This window comes from Furipterus horrens, unplaced genomic scaffold (assembly GCF_987537825.1).
Source record: "Furipterus horrens unplaced genomic scaffold, mFurHor1.1.pri manual_scaffold_10, whole genome shotgun sequence".
Lineage (NCBI taxonomy): Eukaryota > Metazoa > Chordata > Mammalia > Chiroptera > Furipteridae > Furipterus > Furipterus horrens.
In genome coordinates this window covers 79070490-79095011 of record NW_028327180.1, presented here as the reverse complement: position 1 = coordinate 79095011, position 24522 = coordinate 79070490, and the positions used below count along the sequence as shown (strand labels likewise).

Sequence of the window (24522 nt, the reverse complement as noted above, 5' to 3'; positions counted from 1 at the left end):
ACACGTGGAGGGAAAGGGGTCACTGGGTGGAGGGGAAAAAAGGGAAGAGAAATTGGAACAACTGTAACAGCATAATCAATAAAGCATATGTTTAAAAAAAAAAAAAGCATGTTCTAACTACTGTTGACCTTTGAATGACAGGTTTGAACTGCACAGATTCACTTATACACCAACTTTTTTCAATAAAAACAGTACATATCTTTTCTCTTTCTTATGACTTTCTTAGCAACATTTTCTAGCTTATATTACTTTAAGAACACAGTATGTAATACATATAACACACAAGAGATTGAATCAGTAACAAAACCTCCCAACAAAGGAAAGCTCAGAACCAGATGACTTTACTGGTGAATTCTACCAAACAATTAAAGACTAATTATCATCAATCCTTCACAAACTCCTCCAAAAATAGAAGAGTAACTGTGAAGCACATGAGAAATTAGTCATTAGGGAAATGCAATAAGATACCACTTCATATCTATTAGGATATAAATGAATGAATGAATGAAAATGATTGTTAGTAAAGATGTGGAACTGGAACTCTCTTAGATTGCTGGTGAGAATGTAAAAATGATATGGCTACTGTGGTAGTTTGACAATTCCTCAAAAAGCTAAACACAGCATTATCATATGACAACAATTTCATTCCTAGCGATATACCCAAAACAATTAAAAATAGGGCATGGAACAGATATTAATACGCCATGTTAATTGCAGCAATACTTACAATAGCAAAAAAAAAAAAAAAAAAAAAAAAACATAGCCATAAAAAGAATGAAGTTCTGACACATGCTATAATATGAAAACATGCTAAGTGAAATAACCCAGACACAAAAGAACAAATATTGACTGTTTCCTTTTATGTGAAATTCTAGGACAGGCAAATTCATTAAGACAGAAAGTAGATTAGAGATCACAAGGTGTGGGAGAGGACGTTATTGCTTAATGACTGAAGAGTTTCTGTTGGGGATGATGAAAGTGCTTTGGGAGCAGTTAATGGTGACAGTTACACAACAATATGAATGTAATGCCACTGAACTATACAGTTAAGATGGCTAAAATGATCATTTTTGATATATTTAACCACAATAAAAAGTTTTTTTAAAAAACACCACCAAAAAAGCAAACATTCCAATTACAATATGGGCAAAAGACATTTCACCAAAGAGCATATTCAGACAACAAGCTCAAAAAGATGTTCAACATCATTACATATTAGGAAAATACAAATTAAAACCATAATAAGACATCACTACACACCCATGAGAATGGCTAAAGTAAAAAAATTATGATGAACACTGAATGTTAGCAAGGATGCTGAGAAACTGGATCACTCATGTGTTACTGGTAGGAATGTAAAATAGCAGTCACTCCAGAAAACACTTCAGCACTTTCTTTAAAAAACTACATATGCAACTACCATACAATCCAGCAACTGCACTCCTGGGTATTTATCCCAGAGAAATGCAAGTGTTCACACAAAATATTGGTACACAAATGTTTATAGTAGCTTTATTCATAATAGTCAAAAGCTGGAAACAACCCAGACACCCATGAAGAGGCAAATGGTCAAAGAATGTGGGGTATGTCCATAGCATGGAATACTACTCAGCCATAAAAAAGAACTACTGATACTTGCAACCACCTGTATGAAAAGCTGATCGAACTCCAAAGGAGTATGCTGAATGAAAAAAAAAAACAACCTCCAAAGGTTTTATGCTGTATGATTCCATTTATATAAGATTTTTTAAATGACCAAATAACAAAATGGAGAACAGATGAGTGGCTGCCATGGATTACGGTGGGACTGAGAGCAGGAAAGAGGTGGGCAACTAGAGGGACCCTTGTGGTGATAGAAATACTGGTAACATCCTGGTTGTTATATTCTACTACAAAATGTTATCAAGGGAAATTGCATAAAGGGTATACAGGATCTCTATATTATTTCATAAAAATATTAATCTACAGTGATCTTAAAATTAAGTTTAATATATATTTAATGTTACTTATAAGAGTATTAAATTATTAAGATGTATAATTAATGTATCTGATATGTTTAATAGATATTAAATCGAGATATATATATATATATGTATATGTATAGAAACAATACAAATGACCATCAGTAATAAAAGATGGTCTGTTACTTCAATGAATATTACTGAGCAATAAAAAGGAATGAGCCCTGGCTGGTGTGGCTCAGTAGATCGAGCACTGACCTGTGAACCAAAGGGTCCCTGGTTTGATTCCCAGTCAGGGCACGTGCCTGGGTTGCAGGCCAGGTCCCCAGTTGCCCCACACAAGAGGCAACCACACATTGATGTTTCTCTCCCTCTCTTTCTCCCTCCCTTCCCCTCTCTCAAAAAATAAACAAAATCATTTTTAAAAAGGAATGAACTGCTGATAATGCAACAACATGGGTGAATCTAAAAACAAAAATAAAACCATATGTTGACTAAAAAAAGTCAGACACAAGAAAATACATACTTTTTATTCCATCTATATGAAATTCTCAAACAGGCAGGTTAATCCATGGTGACAGAAATCAGAAAGTGATTACCTGTGGAAGGTGGGTGAACAAGTGCCCAGAAAGAGACACTAAGGGACTTTCTGGAATGATGGAAATATCATATATGGTATTTAGAATGGTGCTTCCAAAAATATATACAATTGTCAAAATTGATTGAACTGAACACTTAAAACCTGTGAATTTATCTGTGTAAAGTCTACGTCAATAATGAGAGCTCTAATTGCCTCAAAAAATTTTAAGAACTTTTATCCATCAAAATATACCATTAAGAATGCCAAAGCAAGCCAGGCAGAGTAAGAGAAGCAATTTGTACATATATAACCAAATAAGGGCTTATATCCAGAAAAGAAAACTCCCACAAAAACAGTAAGAAAAAGACAGACACTCCAATAGAAAAATAAGCAAGAGACTTAAAGAAGCACTTCACAAAAAAAGGATATTCAAATGTCCAATAAACATGAAAAATTGATCATTATGATTAAGCATCAGGAAAATGCAAGTCCAACCAATGAGATACTACCATATATCCACCAGATTAGCTAAAATTAAGAATACTACCAATGCCAAGTGTTAGCAGGGATGTGGAGCAACAGGAACTCCCATCCACTGCTAGAGAGCACAAATCGGTTCAGTCCCTTCAGAAGACTGCCTGGCATTAGCTATTCAAGTATGCCTCCGCCATTCAACTCCTGGGTGTACACCCGCCAGAAATGCAAACTCTCCTGCAGGGAACAAAAGACATGTATCTGCATAAGAATATTCCTAACAGTATCATCCATAATAGTTTGAAACTGGAAATAACTCAAATGTTCATCAACAGTAGACTAGATAAATATAACACAGTATATTTTTACAACAGAATACCACCCAGCAATGAAAATGAATGAGCTCCACCTACACAATGAACCACCCTGAGGGATCTCATTGTCATAATGTGGAATGAAAGAAGCCAGTCACAGAATATATACAATGCACACAATGATTCAATTTATACGAAAGTCCAAAACATACTAAATTACATAGTGTTAGGGATATATCCTTAGCTGGTAAATCTAAAAAGAAAAGCAAGGTAGTGATTACCATAAAGGTGAAAATAATAGTTCCCTCCGGTGAAAATAACAGTAGTGGTTGGGAAGGGGAGCTCGGGGTGCTGGCCAAGTTTGATTTCTCTGCCTGGGCGATAGCGACACAAGAAACTGCTTTGGAATAATTTGTTAAGCTGTACATTTGTTTGATGTATTTTCATATAGTGTGTTATGTTATATTCATAGTAAAAGCAATTTTAAAAGAAAGAAGAAGAGAATACATCTCAATGTGTAGGGCCTAAGGGGAGAGAACGTTTGGATAATTTTTCTGCTTACTTTACTGTAGCTGCCTCATAAAGAACAGCAAGTCTGCAATCAGACCCCACCTTAATTCAATTCCCAGCTCTCTCTCATCAGCCGTATGACATCGGGCAAGTTGCTTAACTCTGCAGACTTCTGTTTCCTTACCTGAGAAACGGGGTACCGTGAATGCTCCTCAGCTTACGATGGGGTCATGTCCCAATAAACCCATCGCAAGGTCAAGCGGTCATAAGCAGGACATGCATTTAACGCACCTGACCTACTCAAGGCCATTGCTTAGCATCGCCTACCTTAAACATGCTCAGAACACTTACATCAGCCTACAACTGGGCAAAAAAGCAACTCACACAACGAATACACGGCAGGGTGTTGGCTGTTCACCCTGAAGATCACATATCTGACTGGGGGCGGCAGCGCATGGCCCCTGGCCTGCAAAAGGTCACAATTCAAAATTCAAAGTACGTTTTCTACTCCATTTGCATCACTTTCACACCATCGCAAAGTCAAAAAATCACAAGTCAAAGCACCTTAAGTCAGGGCCCGTCTCTACTGGGCCAGTGAGCACACAGAACAGTAAGCACCGTCCATCCTGAGGCCTCAGAAGTGTGGGCTGCAGCTGTAACAAGTCTAAGTGACCTTTACCACGAAGAAACAAAAGTGAAGTCCAGTTTTCGGCATATAAACATCCGTCACGCTTCACTGTGCTTGCTTAATTCTTTTTCTTCTCCGCCTGACAGTGGGCACCATGGGGACACAGACCGCGTCTGCCCTGACCTGCTGCCAGCCCCAGCTCTCAGGCCAGGGCCGGGGTGAAAGGAGCTCTCCGGGCTCCCGGGCCACACTGCAAAGGTTCTTGGAAACTACACAGAGCTACTGAGAGTCTGAAATGGTCCCAGCTCCACTTCCAGACTCGGCCCCAGCCACATCCCCTCCTCAGGTCAAAGTGAGTAAAAATACAGGTGAACACAATCCAGCTACAGACTGACCTCCTTTTCCATTCCCTTGGAAGACATCTGGACCTCGGAGGAACACTTTAGCCTCTCGCACTTCCGCTGGGAATTGCTTACTGCTGTTCCCAGAAGGGAGGTATACTGTTGCACCACCAGACCAGACTACGGGAGGGCGAAAGGCAGTCAGCCAGAGACAGACAGAGAGAAGACCAAACAACTCTCTCCGGCCCCTCTGCCTCATGGGCAGCAGCTGTTCTGAGGGGCACCTGGGGTTGGGGGAAGGGTGAGACCCACACAATTAACGTGGGCTTTAGCTTCATGTGGATGGCCAGAGAACGCTGACACTCCACATCCTGCCTGCAGTCCTGGGCCCCGGATGTCAGTAGAATTAGACTATGCCGACTACATGAACCAGGGCAGAGAGTGATTTGTTTTGGTTTTCTCATCTAATTTCACGAGTATGTCACTGAACCATTTCAAGGCACCCAGCAGCTGCCAGGCAGTGCTGAGCGGGGCCTAGAGATGAGTCTGAGCCAGCCTCTGTTCTCAGACTCACCCTCTACAGGACATAGTGGAGAGGGCCACTTTCCACATACCACAAAGCTTGCACGAGTTCATATTTAAAATCAAAACCCATCAAAACATGCCTGCCTCAACGAATTCTAAGTGTCTCTGTCTGCCTCACAACTTTCAGCACATTCCTTTTCAAATAAGACACAGAAATGGGAGTTAAAGGATAACCTAATACCATTAGCACCCACGTTTGCTCTGCCCCTGGTCAATCCAGAAAGTGACAGACACCACACGTGAGCAGGACACAGTGGTGCTCTAAGCCTCAAATGTGGGTCTCATTTGTGCCATCCAGTCCTGTGCAGGCCTCCTCTGCCCCATGGAATCCATACCAATTTTAGGACAGAAATGTTCACACAATACTATTGCTGAACCAAAAATTAGAATAAACACTCAACAGGAACAGAGCTAAATAAATTGGATAGCTATTAAATGTTTTTAAAGAACAGTAACAATATAGATAATCCTCATGATTTGTTAGGTAAAAAGCAAGACACAAAACTCTCTATGAGCCCTGGCCAGTGTGGCCCAGTTGGTTGGAGCGTCATCCCATAACCAAAGGTTGAAGGTTTAATTCCCGGTCAGGGCACACACCTAGGTTGTGGGTTCAATCCCCAGTCCAGGCGTGTGTGATCCTGAGTCAGGGCACATACAGGAGGCAACTGATGATGGATTCTTCTCTCTCTCTCACTGATGTTTCTCTCTCTCTCTTTCTCCCTCCCTCTCTAAAAGCAATGAAAAAATGTCCTCAAGTGAGGACTTTACTCTATATGACCTTTCAGTGGGAACCACTATCTTCCAGAAATTTGCCGAAATGACTAACACAAAGGGAAAGAGGAGAGGCACCTGCTGTACGTTCTCTATGCCTTCTGAAAACCATGTTTCAAAAAGAAAGGTGATATTGTAGGCATCAGGGAATGGGCACTGTTCAAAAAGGAATGCCCCACAGGTGTTCCCATGGCAAAACTGGAGGAGTCTACAATGTCACCCACCATGCGGTGGGCACTGCTGTAAACAAACAAGTTAAGGGCAAGATTCTCGCCAAGAGACTTAATGTACATGTTGAGCACATTAAGCACTCTCAGAGCTGAGACAGCTTCCCAAAACATGTGAAGGACAATGATCAGAAAAAGAAGGAAGCCAAAGAGAAGGTACTTCGGTCCAAATAAAGCGTCAGTCTGCTCCACCCAAAGGAGCACACTTCTGTGAGAATCGAAGGAAGGAAGCCTGAGCGGCTGGAACCCATTCCCTATGAATTCATGGCATGAAAAGTGTTTTTAAAAAGCCTCTGTACTGATAAAAAAACATTTTTTTTTAATTCAGTAAGATCAAATTCATTTAAAAATTATAACATAAGCATGTGTCTGAATTCTTAATCAATGTACAATCTGATTTCTAAGTCAGCGGCTACTTGATTTCAGCGCCAGGACCTGAGCAAGCGAAGGCTGTGTCACCTGGAAGAACCCAGGAACCCCAGACCCACCAAGAGGGATGAACCCCCAGGACAGGGCGGCTCCAACAGGGAGGCAACAGGGGCCAGGACACTAGAAAGCACACTGATTTAGCTGTTTTACTTTTCTTTGCAATCCTACTTTGCAACACTTTCCAACGTCAGTACTTAAGAGGTAAACTGGACCTAAAGGAGGATTTAGATATGAAGAGGGATTCGGAGAGGCACAGTCCTACTGCTAAAAGGAACGAAAGCAAGCTAATCGGTTTAGCTTTTCCCCAGACATGGCATCTAAGCCTCTGTCACCAGCCAGATGAAGGGCCCCATGTCACCATTAAAATAAAACATACTTATAAAATCATGGATTGATATATCTTTGCCATTTATTTTTTAAAATCTTATTCAAAATATTAAATAATACAATTTCAGATATAAAAAAAATTACTGCAATAAAACAGTGCAGGTGTATTTCCATTGTGCTTCCCTTCCTTGTTAGGACAGTAAATTGTCCACCAGGAGAAATGACAGACTGTCCTGCCTCTTCCATCGCTACACAAAGCACGTGCCTAGTCGCCCACCCGGGCCTTGTGAGTGGGTGTTCAACGTACATTAGGGGTTATGTTTTCTAAAAGACTGTAGTGACACTTGTAAGTCAACCATGGTTCCAATCACATATTTACACATTGATCAATTCTTTATGATAGTAGGCTAAAATAAAATACAGTAAATAATTTCCAGTTGCTGTTTAAAAAAAAGAGAGAGAGAACAAGTGCAGCGGGAGAAAACATCAGTGTACACATATAGTCTTTCCGTATACAATTTCATTCAGGATTAATTTTAATTTGAAAGACCTAAATATAATATTACTTAAACGATAATGGCCCCTAAAATTTATTCAAATTTACTATAAAATAATAAAGTGAAAAAACATGATATAATTTTAAACTCTCCCCCCTGCTTGACAGGTTGGAGAAACCCGTGCTATAATCAATTGCTAACTAAAAGCAATTGCACATGTATTTTGCCACAATTTCTATCTCTAAATTTACAAACCAAAAAAATAGTACCTCTATAACATTTTTCCTATGCCCACTGCAAACTGCAGTCTCAATTGCCAGAATTTCTAGAAACAGTTACTAATTGACCTAAAATTATGGTCAGATTGAATATTATCATTATCTTAAATTATATTTAAATTATCCAAAAATATCCAAAGCAATTTTCCTAGAGAAGAAAAATGTTACTTATATGCAAAGTATTATTACATACATCCTTGTAGATAAGAGTTTGGGAGCAAAAAAAAATGTATCCTTAAAAAACATCTGGATGGCAAGGAGACAATCTAGGTCAGCAGTACCAGATATGTTAGAATTTAGTTACAAGTTTGGAATCTCTTAAAAGTAGGATTACTCATACTTCCAAAAGTACAATAAAGAAATCTAAAACAATAAAAACTAACAGGAAATGCATAGCTCCACACTTTGGACACCTGATTGAATTCACCTCTGAAAGTGTAGATAAAAAATTATATACTCCTTGTTTGTGACATTTAATTTCCAAAGCACCAAGGCAAAATAAAGACAGACCCACCTCTCATTTAATACCATTGCCTATGGCATACCTCTGCACAATATCATATAAAAAGTCAAGCAAATAAAATTACATAATAAGCTAACTCAAATCACACAGCTTTAGAAAATATAATCATTGGTAATCTTCAGAGAAGGCATTGCCTCATTAACATTCTGGTCTAGACGGTGATATTCCACTGTTTTGGAACAAAGACCATCACGCCATTTCCTACTTTGAACCAGAAGGAAGATCTGGAATAAAACAAAACAAATTAGATATGCAAGAGAAAACAGAGCAAATGCTAAAAGTTTTTATAACAACTGAAATACCTCTCTCCTGGGTTCCCAAATACAAGAAATAAAATACTGACAACAGCAAAAGGGCTACTTTGTTTTCCATCTTGCAAATAAGACCAATGTTTCTCAAATTTGAATGTACATAGAATGCTTGTTAAGAACGACTCCTGGGCTCTATCATCACAGATGAGTTAGTTAGTAAACTTCAGTGGAATCCAGAAAACTACCTGTTTAACAAGTTCCTTAGTTTATAATAGAGATGGCCCAACGTTAAAGACTGGGATAGAATGTCCCTGGCATTCAAAATTTTGTCCACCTACAAATATTTATAAAGCTAGTGATAGGCCACTAAACCACAAATAACCAAAAGGGTTTTAGAATCACCGATTCTCAAAGCTGGGAAGCACTTTGAAATTATCTGGTCCAGTGTTGTCATTTCTCATGTGAGAAAGTCAAGGCCCCAAAGGGGAAGATGACTTTGCCAGGAATCACAAAGCAAGTTACAATAAAGTCAAAAACTGAGATTTCCTTACCAGTAAGTATTAAAAAGGACATTGTGTGTTTGAGTTCCCTTTAAGTATTTGAAAAACTTAAGTATTCAGCTCTGGGGCTAAGAGTTGCCACGATCCCCTCACACTAAGTTACCCATCCAGCCCCACTTAAGCCACCTCTGCCTCGTGGAACCCAACAAACCAATCCTAGGTACAGAAATGTTCATCCCAACATTCTTTCTGAACCAAAAACTGGAAATCATCTAAATGTTCAACTAGAAAAGAGCTAAATAAAAATATGTAGCTACTGAATCATGTTTTTAAAGAATAGTAATAATTTTAAATGCTCATGATTTGTTAGGTAAAAAGATGCAAAACTCTATGAGAACAAATTCATTTTTAAATTTTAACATACAAAAAAATAAAAATTATAACATACACATATATGTCTGAATTATATACATATTTATAGACCAGAAATACACCAAAATGTTAATAATGCTCAGCTTTGGGTAGTAGCCTACATTTTTATTTCTATGCTTTTCTGTGTAATACTTTTACAATCAGGAAAAAAAGTTATTAAAATATCATAAGTTCAATGGTTAATTAAAAGTACTAAATTAACAATCTTTCTCCAGAAGTACTCCCACTGAAACAGCAATGCCAAATTAAGATATAAAACCTTTTTTAAAAAAATCACTGGGTTTTTTTTTTTTTCTCATTAAAAAATAATTTATTTCTTTTCTTAGAAGCAGGTGTAATAAAGCATTCTGTCTATAATTTGTTCAAATACAACACAGACTTATAAACTGATTAGGCATATCAATATTTTACCATTTTAAATTGCACTAAAGAAAAAACGCTGAATCATCAAAAGCTTTAGTAAGAAATATGACTGAGATCTTAAAGGGCAACTAGAGGGGCTGGAAAACCCCAAACATACCTTCCTTTTGTTGTGATATGTAATGTAAACAATAGCAATGCAAAAAGCAAAAATAATAAGATGAAAAAAGAAATGGCTATCTTCCTCTTCTATGCTTGAGGATGCGGTCTGGAAAGATCTATCCAACTGTTCGATTCCCATGCTGCCCCCATTTTCCCCCAGCACCTCACTGGGCGCGTTGTCCCTGGGGTTGGTGGTCCAGTCATAGTCTGCCTCTCCGTAATCCCCGTTGTCCAGAGCATCTTTGGTGGTGGACGGAGAACTATTCAGTGCGAGGAGATCCTCCTCCTCCATGCTGGGATCTTCATTGTTCTCAGCTTCCTCTTGGGACAAAGAAGTAGTCGGTGAGGGATGAGGGGAGACAGAGGCCCCTCCGCTCTTCTCTGCACTGGTTGTGGGAGGGAGAGTGGTGCTGATTTGGGAAACAGGAGGTTTGGTTTGTTCTTCATGTGTTACAACAGCACTCATATTTGAAGCAGAAACATCTTCCTTGTATTCAGTCTGACTCGGTGAATCATTCTGTAACAGAGCTAAAAAAGAGAAGTGAATAAAGAACATTAGACTGAAATCTCTAATTTTATATCCATTAAGCTAGAAGCATAGTTACCTAAATTTTCCACCAAGCATTTCTCTTTGCTAAATTCCTATATCTTGCTCTTGAGAATTAGTTAATAAGTCTCAATAGGCAGCAATCACTTTTCTTAAGTCAATTATTTATCAGATAACAACTGCCTTGCCAGACAGTAACAACTTAAGCAGCAAGGAAGACCTAGCCTGCCACCAAAAGAAAAAAAGGAAGAATAAAGAAGGGGGTTGACTTTAGTCACAATGGCCAAGTCCACACAGCGCACTCACCCATCCCCTCGGTTTTCATTTCACAAAGTGGGTGGACTTCAGTAACCTCTGCCCAGCCAGACCCCACCCCATGCACAGAACAGAAAGACAGATGCTAGCTCAAGTAGGGCACACACTAGATATGAAATTAGAACTTAAGTATTTTCAACACAAGTTCAAGAGAAGCTAATGTACACAGCATTTCAAAGTAACACTAGAACTGAAAGACCCCCCACTTCTTCCAATCTTTTTTTTTTAAGTATTCTTAGGAAGAAGAAAAGGAGGAAGAAGAAAAGGAAAACTCCTAAAGGGAAAGAATTGGAAACTGGAGGTTAAAAACAAAGTGTGAACTAGACTATTTTAAACACTAGCAAAGGCAATCTAGGTATGGAAATGACACCAAACACATACGAACTCTATTCCCCTCTGCTGCAACCCACTTGGCATGATTTACTAAAGTAAAAGTTAAATTAATTACAGAACTAACTGTATATACCAAAAGGTCATAGGCATATCTGCTGAAATTTAACAGTGTTTCCAATTTATAACCTAATGTAGTATCTGTTGGACAACTTCAAGAATATCCATCACATGCTCCGGCCGGTGTGGCTCAGTGGACTGAGTGCTGGCCTGCAAACCAAAGAGTTGCCAGTTGATTCCCAGTCAGGGCACATGCCAGGGAAGCGGGCCAGACCCTCAGTTGGAGGCGTGCAAGAGGCAACCACACAGTGAGGTTTCTCTTCCTCTCTTTCTCCCTCCCTTCTCCTGTCTCTGAAAATGAATTAAAAAAATTTTTTTAATAAAATATCCATTATACTTTAAAAAAAACTGTCATGTGAGATTTAAAAATATTCTATCCCAGTAAAGGAAAATATTTCATAAACCAAATCATTCCTGAGCTTTCAAAAACACGTGTGCATGCAAACAAATTAACAATCTCACAGACAACTCTTTGTTTATGTGAATACATTCTGGTTTGTGTATCACAGTTAACATCTATTTCATATAGAAAAAATAAATAGCTAGTCTCAACTGGACTGAATAGAATCTCAGAAAAAATATTTTAGTAAATTAGCAAAAAGTTTAGTAAATTAGTAAAACTCTCTTAAAATAGTTACAGCAGTTGGTTCCTTGAAATTTTTCACTAGAAGAAATAAACAGGAGCTACAAAAGAATACATTATTCAGAAAACTATTAATAGGAACTTCTTTACTTTTTTAATTTACTTTTAGAGAGAGGGGAAGGGAGGGAGAAAGAGAAGGAGAGAAACATCCATGCAAGAGAGAAACATTGATCTGTTGCCTCTCACTCGCCCCCAACCGGGGATCTAGGCTGCAACCAGGCATGTGCCCTGACTGGGAATCGAACTGGCGACGCAGACTGTCGCTAAATCCACTGAGCCAGACCAGCTAGAGCTAATAGCAATTTCTTAAAAGAAATTTTATACATTTATCACCTCAACTTAGTTATGATTCATGCAGGCATTTACAAATTGCTATTTCTCTGATATATTTAATTTCCCTAACCGCATGTCGGAAAATATGTTTTAAAATACAATTTTAAAGGGGACAACTGTAATTGAAAAACCAAAATAAAAAAAAAAAAAAATAAATAAAAATAAAAAAAATAAAAAAAAATAAAAAATAAAAAAGAAAAAAAAAAAAAAAAAATACAATTTTAAAGCTGGAAGCCAACAAACTAACCTTGACTTTTTATTTTTCTAGGCTTGTCTTTTAGAACAGTCACGTATATTTAAAGAGCACAACTGACAGGAATGAGAATGATTATAATTTGTCCCCAAGCCCCTCCCTCCACTGTGCACTCTAGAATTCACTGCCACTCACCAGCAAATGCCTTTAGTCCTCCACTTTCTTGTTATAACTGAAACGTGAATCACCCTTAACAACACACGTTCCCTGCAGCCCTTTTAATTAATAGCTCTTTTTTCTCCCACATCCTCGTAGTGCAGCAGAGTCTGGAGGAGGGGGAGCTAGTCTACTAGAGAAGGGGTGGAGCCCCTTCCGCGCCATTCCCCCATCACCCCCCCAAAATGCCCCCAGCCTCGATCCTCCAGCTTTCACCCACTAACCTTTGTCCCTAAGTCTCAGTGATTTCAGCTCCTGTTAGAGTTCACTCTACCCAAGTATTCCTGTCTTGATTTCAAAATCCTTGACTGCCTTGATCTATTCTGATGAGCCAGCCCTCTCCCTCCCCTTCACCTCTCTCTCCCTGCTCCTTACCATCACGTCTCCCAGTCTCAGTTTCATGCAGCCCACTGGCTGACCTGATCTCCTAGCCTTTGACTACATTCCCTGGTATGCTGAATCCACCAGGACAATTCTCTGATCATACCACCTTTTCAGTCCCCCAAGGACACCACCCCACCCTCACCCACTACACTCTCTCCCTCACAACCCGGATGCAATTCTGTGGTCAGTGTTGGCAATTAAACTGTATTTTCCTAATCCATCCCCCCTCCTGCTCCCTTAGGAAACCATTCACATTTTCCTCTGTCCTCAAACTTCCAACACCTACTCTGTTGTCCTCACTTTCAACTGATGAGTTCACTTCCTAACTTCTCTGAGAAAAATGAAGTGATCGGAAGAGAACTTCTATAACTACCAGAACTCTAGACTCATAAATCCAAATGCCTACTTGAAATCTCCTCTAAGATGTCTGACATTCAAATTAACATGTTCAAAATGAATTCTGATTTTGGCCTCCAGGAAGATGGAGTAACCACACACTTCCCTATTTTCCACTAAACACAACTAAAGTTCTTCATGATATATATTGGGTTGGCCAAAAAGTCCATTGTGTTTTTTTCTGTAAAATAAAAGACACATTTTTCATTTTCACCAATAACTTTATTGATTTGGATATTTTGAGTATGTCAACTACCTCCCACTATTTACTTCTAGTGGGTAGAGACCAGAGGTGCTGCTAAACATCTTCCAATGTATAAGACAACCCCACAGCAAAGAATTATTTGGACAAAATGTCAATAGTACTAAGAAAATTTGCAAACCACTTCTGACACATTCCATCAGTCACACACAGCACCTTCTCCATACACTGTGCAAATCTTTTCTTGCATTTCAGTTGCATTTTTACCTTCCTTGAAATAATAAAACAATACACCAAAAATGTTGTGTGTCTTCTTCCATCCTCAATATTAAAATGGCTGCACAAAAATTCACCGATTTGGATAAATTTTTTTTTTAATGCACACTGCTATGACAGCTGTCACAACATAATCTAACGAAATTGTTTCAAATGAAGTTAAAGAAAACTAAGCACTACTAGTGCCATCGCACGGAAAAAACCAAATGGACTTTTGGCCAACCCAGTAATACAAGAAGACTCTGAAAGGTGGAGACTAGGCAGAGCAGCAGGAGACCTTAGGACCTGAGAAATGACCCAATGGTGACTTCCCTGGATTTTCTTTTTACCCCAGGTATTGCAGACTTGGAACTGAAGAAGGCAGCAACCTGGAAACACCAAGGGGTATGGACAAAAGGAGCCCCCCAGAAAGCTGCTCTCTCCAGCCAGAGAGACAGCCTGGCAAGACAGAAAACTTTCAGACAATGACCACTCTGCTCTAGGCAAACACCACTCCCATTCACACCAGCAAAGGCCATGTGGGGCGCCTCGATTTCCACCCTGCCCAGACTGAAACAAGGTGCTCCCCACTTCACAAGGGGATGGAGTCAGGAGGCCTAGCAAAGAATCAAGACTTGAGCCATCGCCCAGCAGTGGCAAGGCCACCTCCACCACTATGTCAATGGAGACCACGTGGGGAAGCAGAACTCCCACCCTTGCCCAAAAGCAACAAGTGGAGATTTGTACCTCTCTCTGGCAGTGAAGCGCAGCACCCCTTCCTCCCCTCCCCCGCCAAGCACTGTGATAAAAAGCCAAGTAAAAGGGAAAATTTAGATAAGACTAGTCTTAAAACCACAAACTACCACAGCTCACCCATTATGAAATGCATTATTTGAATAGCTCTATAACTACTAAGGAAATTAAATTCTTAATTTTAAAACTCTCCCAAAATAAATCTCTTGACCCAAACGGTTCACTAGAGAATTCTACCAAATGTTTAAAGAAGAATTAACACCAATTCTACACAATCTCCTCCAGAAAACGGAAAAGAAGGGAACACTTCTCAATTCATTTTATAAAGCTATTATTACCCTGATATCAAAACTAAAGATACTACAGAAAAAGAAAATTAAAGACTGATGTCTTTCATGAACATGGATGTAAATATTCTTAACAAAATATTAGCAAATTGAAATCAGCAATATATAGAATGATGTTCCATAAACAGGAAGGTTTATTCCAGGAACGCAAGACTAATTCAATATTCAAAATCAATCAATGTAATCAACCATATTAACAAGCTAAGTGAATCTTGACCTAAGCCTCATAACTATATAAAAATTAACAAAAAAATGGATCACAAACAAATGTAAATGGTAAAACTACAAATGTTTTAGAAAAAGATAGGAGAAAATCTTTGGAATCTACAACTAGGGATCAAATTCTTAAATCTGACACCAAAAACAAAATACATAAGAGGAAAAATTCATAAACTAGGTTCCAACAAAATTAAAAACTTTTGCTCCATGAAAGACCTTCCTGTGAGGACGAAAAGTCAAGGTACAAAGTGGGACAAATATTATTAAGCCCCATATACAACAAAGGACTAGTACCTAAAATACATAAAGACCTCTGAAACTCAAAAGTGAAAAAGAAAACAACCCAATTAGAACATGGGCAAAAGACTCAAAGAGACATTTCACCAAAGAGAATACAGTAAATCCTCACTTTTCTCACTTAGGAATTATCAACAGGTTTTGCCACTTTAAGCAAAACAATGTATAACTAAACCAGTTTTGCCACAGGCTAAATGATATAAACAAGACTTAAATTCCTACAATGACTGGTAAAACCTCATTCCAGGACCTGCTATATACAGGTGGCAAACAAGCACACGAAAAAATATTAGCCATTAGAGAAGTGCAAAATAAAACCACAATGAGATATCATTGCACAGCTATCAGAATGACTGAAATAAAAAATAATGACAATACCAAATGCTGATGAGGATGCAAAGAAACTAGATCACTCACATAATATGAGTGGCAATGTAAAACAGGAGAGCCATGCCAGAAAACAATTCAGTGACTTCTCAAAAAACTAAATATACAACTACCATATGACCCAGCAATTGCTCTCCTGGGCATTTATCCCAGAGAAATCAAAACCTGTGTGCACACAAAAATCTGAATGTTTATAACAGTTTCCTTCATAACAGCCAAAAACTGGAAACAACACAGATGTCCTTCAACAGATGCATGGGTAAACAGAGTGCAGCACACACCCACACCATGGAATATCATTCAGCAGTAACATGAAACAAACTACTGACACGCGAAACAACCTGGATGAACCTCCAGAGACTTATGCTAGGTGAAAAAAGCAATCCCAAAAAATTATATACCATCTGATTCCGTTTATATCCCATTCTCAAAATAACAAAACTATAAAACTAAAAACCAGATCAGTGGTTGCCAGGATTTCAGGAGGGGTGACTGTAAAGGGCAACACAAGAGGCCCTTATGGTGATGGAACTGCTCTGTCTCGACTGTATCAATGTCAGTTTGCTGACTGACACTGCACTACAGTTTTGCAAGATGTAGCCACTGGGGAAAACTGGGTAAAGGGTACACAGGATCCACTGTATTATTTCTTGCAACTTCAAGTGAAGCTACAATTAAAATAGAAAGTTCCATTTTAAAATGAATTTTTACTTCCCACTCCAAAAGAAAACAAAAACAAAACAAACAAACAAACTTGTTGGACATACAAATTTCCCTCTCAGTTAACAACAACTACATTTTTCCAGTTACGGTACTCAAGCCAAAAACCTTGACGTCATCATTTTAATACCCCACATCCAATCTGTTACTCTGCCTTCGAAATATACGCAGTGTGAAGGCTTTTCACCCCTCCACTGCTACGGCCTAGCCCAAGCCATCGTCATCTCACCGGGATCATCACAGCAGCCTTGTAAGTGCCCTGCCTGCTTCCGCCCTAACCCCCACTGTCCTCTCTCCACCACAGCCAGAGCCATTCTGCAAAAACTTAAGTTAGATGATGTTACTCCTCTGCTTGAAACCCTCTGGGAGTTCTCCAAGTACAGCACAGGGAATAGTCAATAACACTGTAGTAATTATGCATGGTGCCAGGTGGGTGCTGGAAATATCAGGGGCACACTTTGTAAAGTATACAACTTTCTAACCACTATGCTGTACACCTGCAATTAATTCAAAATAATATAGAATGCAAACTGTGTCTGGAAAAAATTTTAAACCCTCTAGAAGCTCTCCATTTCTCTCAAAAATGAAATTCCTACATGATCTGGCCCCATCTCATTATCTCATCCTAAGCTCCCTAACTACTCACCTGATTAACAGAGAGCAGGCATTCAATGTTCAGTGAGCATGTTCCTGACCCCACTCTCATCACCTGACTTCCCAAGCTGCATCTCTGTACCTACCACACCCTCCGAAAAGCCATTCCCCGAGTTCTCAGCCAGGCGAAACCCCACTCATTCTTCTAAGACATCGCCACTGTCACCCTATTTGTTGTTGTAACTCCAACACCCAGTACCAAGTAGGAAGAGAACTAGTTAGTATTGTTCAAGGACTAAAAACTTGGGAACAATACACAAGAAGACAAACTAAGAATGCGTCTAAAACATTTGATGCAAATTAGATGAACCTCCTTCAAAACAGAAGTCGATCCAGTCAGATAAGAACAAAGTGATAACACTGACTTTATGGATTTAATTGCTGAGCTTCTAAAAATATATTACTTTAGACTTCTAAAGGCTCCATTTCTACCCTTTCTTATTTGAAATTATCTCCCTAATTAAAATTTAACATTTAAAAAATAAAACTTCCTAAATTTAATTCTCTTCTAATAGTCTCTTTTTTAAAAAACTGCATTAAAATAAACTATATCAAAATTTCTCGAATAAGAATGCAGAGGACCCTAAGAATTCATTCACACACTGGACTGGGAAACATTACCTTAAAAATTAAATACATTACACATTAAATTTAGTGACTGCTCTAGAGCAGTATGAGGGCAAATGTAAAGAAGCAGACACTTTTGAAATGGCATGACAAGACCTGGTCATAAGGTGATCATCCAGTGATCCAAAATAATGCTATTAATTTTTCAGACCTCATAAAAACTAAACATAAAACATTAAAAGTCTTACAGATTGCCAAGAATACACCCAAGCACTGACATTTTAAGAAACCTAATAAGGAATAAGTTTAAACAAATCTGATGTGGTAACTTTCTAACTTCCTATGCTTATTGAAATTTGGAACTCAACACAGTCTATCTAGACTTTAATTTTCTTATTACAAGGGTAATACTTTGAGATCATTCTACCATAATGCATGCTTATAAAAACACTAATATTACCCAAACCTTTATAAATGCTTCACTATAGTGCAATCAAGCTGCTTCCCTATTAAAAGCATATATGTTAGTTTTCATTTAAGTTATTTTCCTTAGGAAATAATTTGAATTTTATAGATATATATATTAAAAAAAAGAACCCCCAGGATGTCCCACTATAGTTGCAGCAATATTTCTGCAGCTTTAATAAATAAAAACCTACACAAGGGGACACCTTAATACTCCACACTCCCCCTTCACTTACCCCGCCCAATCAAAAGGTTTTCAAACATCTCTTAGGGGGAAAGTTGTTCGTTAAAACAGTTACTAGCCATATAGCCCCCAAACCATGTCTTTAAGCATTCCAGCAAGAAATGTAAATGTTTAAATGTCAGTTTTTTCTTAGATGGTTAAATGATCAAAACAATCATGCTATTTAAGTGCTTTAAGAACAGAACTATCTACATCAGCCACAGAAATCCTCGTTGTATTTCACTAATGATGAAAGGACCTTGGGAAAATGGACCACAGTCTTTCCCCACTGACTTACAAACACTTTCGGGGTGGGGCGGTGGAGGGGGGCAGTTGCCCTACCCTCAGTAACCACAGCACTTGAGTAGCAGAATGTATGGCTAGACAGCCCCTGTTGGCAAATAAGAGAACACTAAGCCCTTTCACACTTTTTCATTTGAAACCTCAAAAAAGATTTAGGGAGAAAGCAGGATTGTGTCTTGGCCTGAAAGAAAAAAGGGACTACCGAACAAAATATTGCTTAATCATTGTAAGTTCTTCTTAGTGGATTTGTTCCCCCTAAGCCTCAGGCCCTGGTTTATAGGTTTCTACCCTTCTCAATGAAGCCTTCGATATCTTGATTCACAATGTAACATTTCTAAGCAAAGTAATACTTAATCATGCAGCATTATTTACAATGGTCAAGATATGATATGCCCCATCAATGGATGAATGAATAAGGAAGATGTTAGATATGGAATATTACTCAGCCATAAAAAGAAAAGAATGGAATCTTGCCCTGGCTGATGTGGCTCAGTGACTCAGCACGGACCAGCCTGTGAACCAAAAGGTCACTGGTTTGATTCCTGGCCAGGGCACATGCCTGGGCTGTGGGCCAGGTCCCCAGTTGAGGTTGTGCGATATTTCTCTCCCTCTCTTTCTCCCTCCCTTACCCTCTCTCTAAAAATAAATAAATAAAATCTTTTTTAAAGAAAGAATGGAATCTTGCCATTTGGAACAATATGAATGGACTTTGAGGGCATTATGCAGAGAAAGACAAATACCATATGATTTCACTTATATGTGCAATCTTAAAAAACAAAATAAGACAAACAAAAAAAGCCAAGCTCATAGATACAGAGCATAGAATGGTGGTTTGTGAAGGGGTTGGGAAGGAGGACTGGTAAAGGGAATCAAAAAGTACAAACTTGCAATTATAAAGTAAGTAGGGAGATGTAATGTACAGCATGGTGATTATAGTTAATAATACTGTATTGCATATTGGAAAGTTGTTACGTGAGAAAAATCTTTTTTTTTTAAGTGATTAGATTCTAGGGGTTTTTTTTTATTGTTTTGTTTTGTTTGTTTTAGAGGGGAAGGGAGGGGAAAAGAAGGAGAGAAACATCAATGTGTGGTTGCCTCTTTTGCATGCCCCCAACTACGGACCCGGCCCACAATCCAGGCACATGCCCTGACTGGGAATTGAACCGGCAAGCCTTCGGTTCACAGGCCGGCACTCAATCCACTGAGCCACACCAGCCAGGGCTGTGAGAAAAACCTTAAACGTTATCATTACAAGAAAAAAATTGTAACTATGTGTGAGAACATACAGTAACTAGACTTACTGCAGGTATCAGTTTGTAGTGTATGGTATACAAATATCGAACCATTATGCTGTATACCTGAAATTAGTATGTTATATGTCAGTTTTACCTCAATTTAAAAATTATAAATATTTTAGTCCCGGCTCATGTGGCTCAGTGGATTGGATGCCAGCCTGCGAACCAAAGAGTCACCGGTTCAATTCCCAGTCAGGGCACATGCCTCAGTTGCCAGCTGGGTCCCCAGTTGAGGGCGTGCAAGAAGCAACCACACATAGATGTTTCTCTCCCTCTCTTTCTCCCTCCCTTCCCCTCTCTCTAAAAATAAATAATTTTTTTAATTATAAATATTTTTAAAAGGAAATACTTAAATTCCATGGATCCATTAAAAATGATCCGAACTGCCTCTGGCTGACTGGCTCAAGTGGTTAGACCATCGTCCCCAATACGCCAAGGTTGTGGATTCGATTCCTAGAAGAATCAACCAATGAATGTTCCCTGCCTCCCTCTCTTTCTCTCTCTTTCATCAATATTTTTAAATTTTTTTAAGAAGAAAAAAATGAAGCAGGACTGTCCTGTTCACCTAGGACACAGGGAAAGGCGACCATGTTTACAAGGCATCTCCCTTGTCCTGGAACTCCTCTTCTCTCCCCAAGCCCCTTTATTCTGGCTCTTTACCAATCACCAGAACCAGATCTCAGAGGAGCCAGCACCCGAAGAGAGCTTTTTCCCTTCACTTTGCTCTCCAAAATAGTCCATCAGCTCAGCCCGGTCACTGCTCGTGCCCAGCGAGGTCCTGCTGGACACCCGGGTGCCCTCCCTTCGGCAATCTCTGTAGACACAACTCCTAACCTCGGCCACCTCCTGGGCACCTGTCTCCTCCACCTCCTCTTCTATACCGCCCTGACGACCCCCTCCAAGGATTTCTGGAGACACCCCTACCGCCATTCCCCGTGGCAACCCATTCAAGAGTCTAGACCACACCCCCACCCCCCACCCCGCCCATCTACACACTGCTCCCTGCTCCCCGGATCCCTGCCCCTCTCAACCCCTCTTCTCAGGCCTCTTGAGAGACCCCACTTCCTTAGACCCCTTCAGACAGCCTAGCCTACTCTCCCTCCTCGGGCCGCTAGCGACGCTGCCCCGTCTAGACATCGCCGTCTGCTCGGGACACTCGGAAGCGCCCTTTCCCTGGCTCTGCACGCCTCCCTGTCGCGCCCGGGTCCTCCGGTCTCCCCGCCACCACCCTGCCGCCGGGCCCCCTTTACCACTGGACACGGTGGCGGACGCGAGCAGGAGCGTCAGGACCAGCGGCCGCTCCAAACCCCCGGGGACCTGGATGCCCAGCCTGGGCGGCAGCTTCGCTTGCACAGCCCCACTCATCCTCCCCAGCGCGACAGCGGCCATAACGGACTCTGCCCGGAACCTGCGTTTTTGCTAGGCTCTGCGTCATGACGTCAGACATGCGTAAGGTTTCACGGCCCTAGGCCCCTACGTCCGAGCGTGATGACGTCGCATTCTGGAGCGAGGCCCTGGAAAGGGGAATAAGGAGGAGAGTCGTTTGGAGCTGGGGTGAAGGGCAAGGTTACCGCGTGGGCTGCGGGTTAGGGGTATAACGTGTAACGTGTGAAGAGGGTCCGAGCGAGACCCTCCCTGCCTCCCGCGTGATGGGGTCCTTACAGCTAATAAAAGTGTTTTCAAACATTTTTGAACAAAAGAGCTGTTTAATAGATCCCTAAAGGGAAGTAACAGTCCATCCGCTCCCAAAGGCGGAGGCAACAGGTGTTCACAGTGGCGATGGCTGGGTGGTGGGATTATAAGTAAATGGTTTTTTTTTTTTTTTATCTTTACCTATAATCTTAAATATTTAGCACCTCGCCATGTTTCAGTATACAGCAGTGAACAAAACAAACTCCTACTTTTGTGGAGTTTATTCTCTTGTGAGGGAGTCTGTGGGGTAAAACATACACTATATACCGTAGAAAACGTATTATGAAGGAAAAGTCGGGAAACTGGCCGGGAAATAGAGGTGCAAAGAGCTTCCACGTTTTCTGCAATAACTTTCTGTTACTGTTTAAATTTTGTAACTTAAAGTCCCAGTATATGAAAATTCAGATTTAGAAACTTTCGGAGAGGTCCCTTAAAGCCCTGGCACGATGCTTTGGTCTGTATGTTCTGTGAATGTTTCCTTAATATTACATCGGTAGGCTTCAAATAATAACAGTCCTATTGGCTCAATTTGCAGAATCAGATGTCACGAGGTCAGATGCTTACTGCACCGGCAGCTCCGCCCCGCAGCCTCCGCGAGTCTCTCGGAAGCTTGCAGCTCCCCCAGGCTCGGATGAGCGGCCTCCGGAGAGAAGCGCCTGTGTTCTCCCTGAACGTTCATTTGGCCCAGGTGATGGCTCGGAAACACACAAACTCCACGTTGTTAAGAAAACTGAGAAGCCATTCATCTGTTCATTCCCCTCAGCCCACCACAAGCCTAGCTGGGCTGAATGGCGCGCTTATTGCAAAGCGTCCAGGGTGGCCAGGGTACAGCAGTTCCCCTGGAGCGCTGGCTGCCTTCTGCAAGTACGGAAACCACCACTCAGTTTAACGAATAAGCGTCTTGATTCTAGTTTCTGCGTGTTGGGGGTTTCAGATTTAAACAGGCCTTTTTCTGCAATAAACATATCTTCAGTCCTCTCCTTTGTCCCTAGATTGTTTCCATTATCTTACTGGGGAGCTATCATGAACGCGAGGCATTTTACACGATATTGTGACATGCTGCATGCCAACAGACAGGTATCTAATTGAAAGTGGGGAGCTGGCATCTGACTAGATGTGCCCAGTACCTATTATGTGCCAAAATCTCTGGACAAATTCAAGAAAGTTCACTTTGAAATAAGCCGCACATCATTATGAACCTGATGAAGTCAGTATGACAAATACTGAGGCCAGCAGGCTTGCGGTGATCAGTTACAAGAAATGCTAGAAGTAAATCTAATACCTGTTTGGAATTGTCACTTCCAGATAGCCATAAAAAGGAATTTTGCCTAAAAATGTATCATGGAATAGAAAAAAATTCTTCATATTTGTTGAAACCGGATAATGTATATGTTGTATGTTACTATTTTACTTTGTGAATGTTTGAAATTCAGTCCTCACCCGAGGATATGTTTATTGTTTAGAGAGGGAGAAACATCTGTGAGAAACATCACTTGGTTGCCTCCCATGCGCTCCATGACCAGGGATCAAACAACCTAGGTGTGTGTCCTGACCGGGAATCAAGCCCACCACCTTTCGGTGTATGGGATGCTCCAACCAACTGAGCTCCACCATGTTACTTTTTAAATTATAAGTATATGGCAGAATTCTAAAACCCCCAGTGATCCATGCCTTCATATGACCCCCTGTCCTTGAGTGTGGGAAGGACCTGTAAATATATCACTCCTGTGATGAGGCTGCTCTATGGCACAGACGACTTCAAGAGTGAGAGATTACCCTCAGTGGGCCTGACTTAATCAGGTGAAGTTTGAAAGGGTTGGGGCAAGTTATGGGGATGTAATGTACAACCTGGTGACTATAATTAATGATGCTGTGTTGCATATTTGAAAGTTGCTAAACGAATAATCTTAAAAGTTATAAGAAAAAATTCTAACTATGTTATGGTGATAAATGTTAACAACTTATTGTGATCATTTCACAATATATAAAATCATTATGTTGTACACCTGAAACTACTACAATGTTATGTCAATTATATCTCTATTTAAAAAATAATCTTTATAGGGGGGTCAGGCTATTCCTGGACATTTGAAGTGTGAGAAGAATTTGACAGGGAGTTTTACTGTTCTAGCTTTAAAAGTGTGGGGGGGGGGAACCATGTTGCAAGGCATGCAGGTAGCATCCTTTAACGAGAGTGGCCCCTTGCTGATGGTCAGCAAGGAAACAGGGACCACTATCCTACAAGCAAAAGGAAGTGAGTTCTGCCACAACCATGTGAGCCTGGAAGAGGACACCAAGCTCCAGAGGCGAATAGTCCAGTGACATCCTAATTTTCACATTGTGAGAACCTTAACAGGAGCCCAGCCACACCATGCTTGGATTTCTGACCTGTAGACCTGGGAAATACGTGGGTGTTGCTTTAAGCCACTAAATTTGTGGTGATGTGTTACGCAACAATAGAAAACTAAAAATATGAGCCAGGGGAGAGCAACGGGGGAAAAGTTGGGACAACTTTA

The 24522-nt window shown here is 40.2% G+C and overlaps 1 protein-coding gene across 1 annotated transcript; it reads right to left on the bottom strand.

Moving 5' to 3' along the window:
• Positions 1-7898: 7898 nt before the first annotated feature.
• On the bottom strand, positions 7899-21742 carry CUNH5orf15 (chromosome unknown C5orf15 homolog). The gene is made up of 3 exons (XM_090288340.1): positions 21565-21742; positions 10149-10678; positions 7899-8669 (listed from the first exon to the last, which is right to left on the bottom strand). The coding sequence occupies exons 1-3, from the start codon at positions 21701-21703 to the stop codon at positions 8538-8540; spliced, it is 801 nt and encodes a 266-aa protein (XP_090144466.1). The 5' UTR covers positions 21704-21742; the 3' UTR covers positions 7899-8537.
• Positions 21743-24522: the final 2780 nt, after the last annotated feature.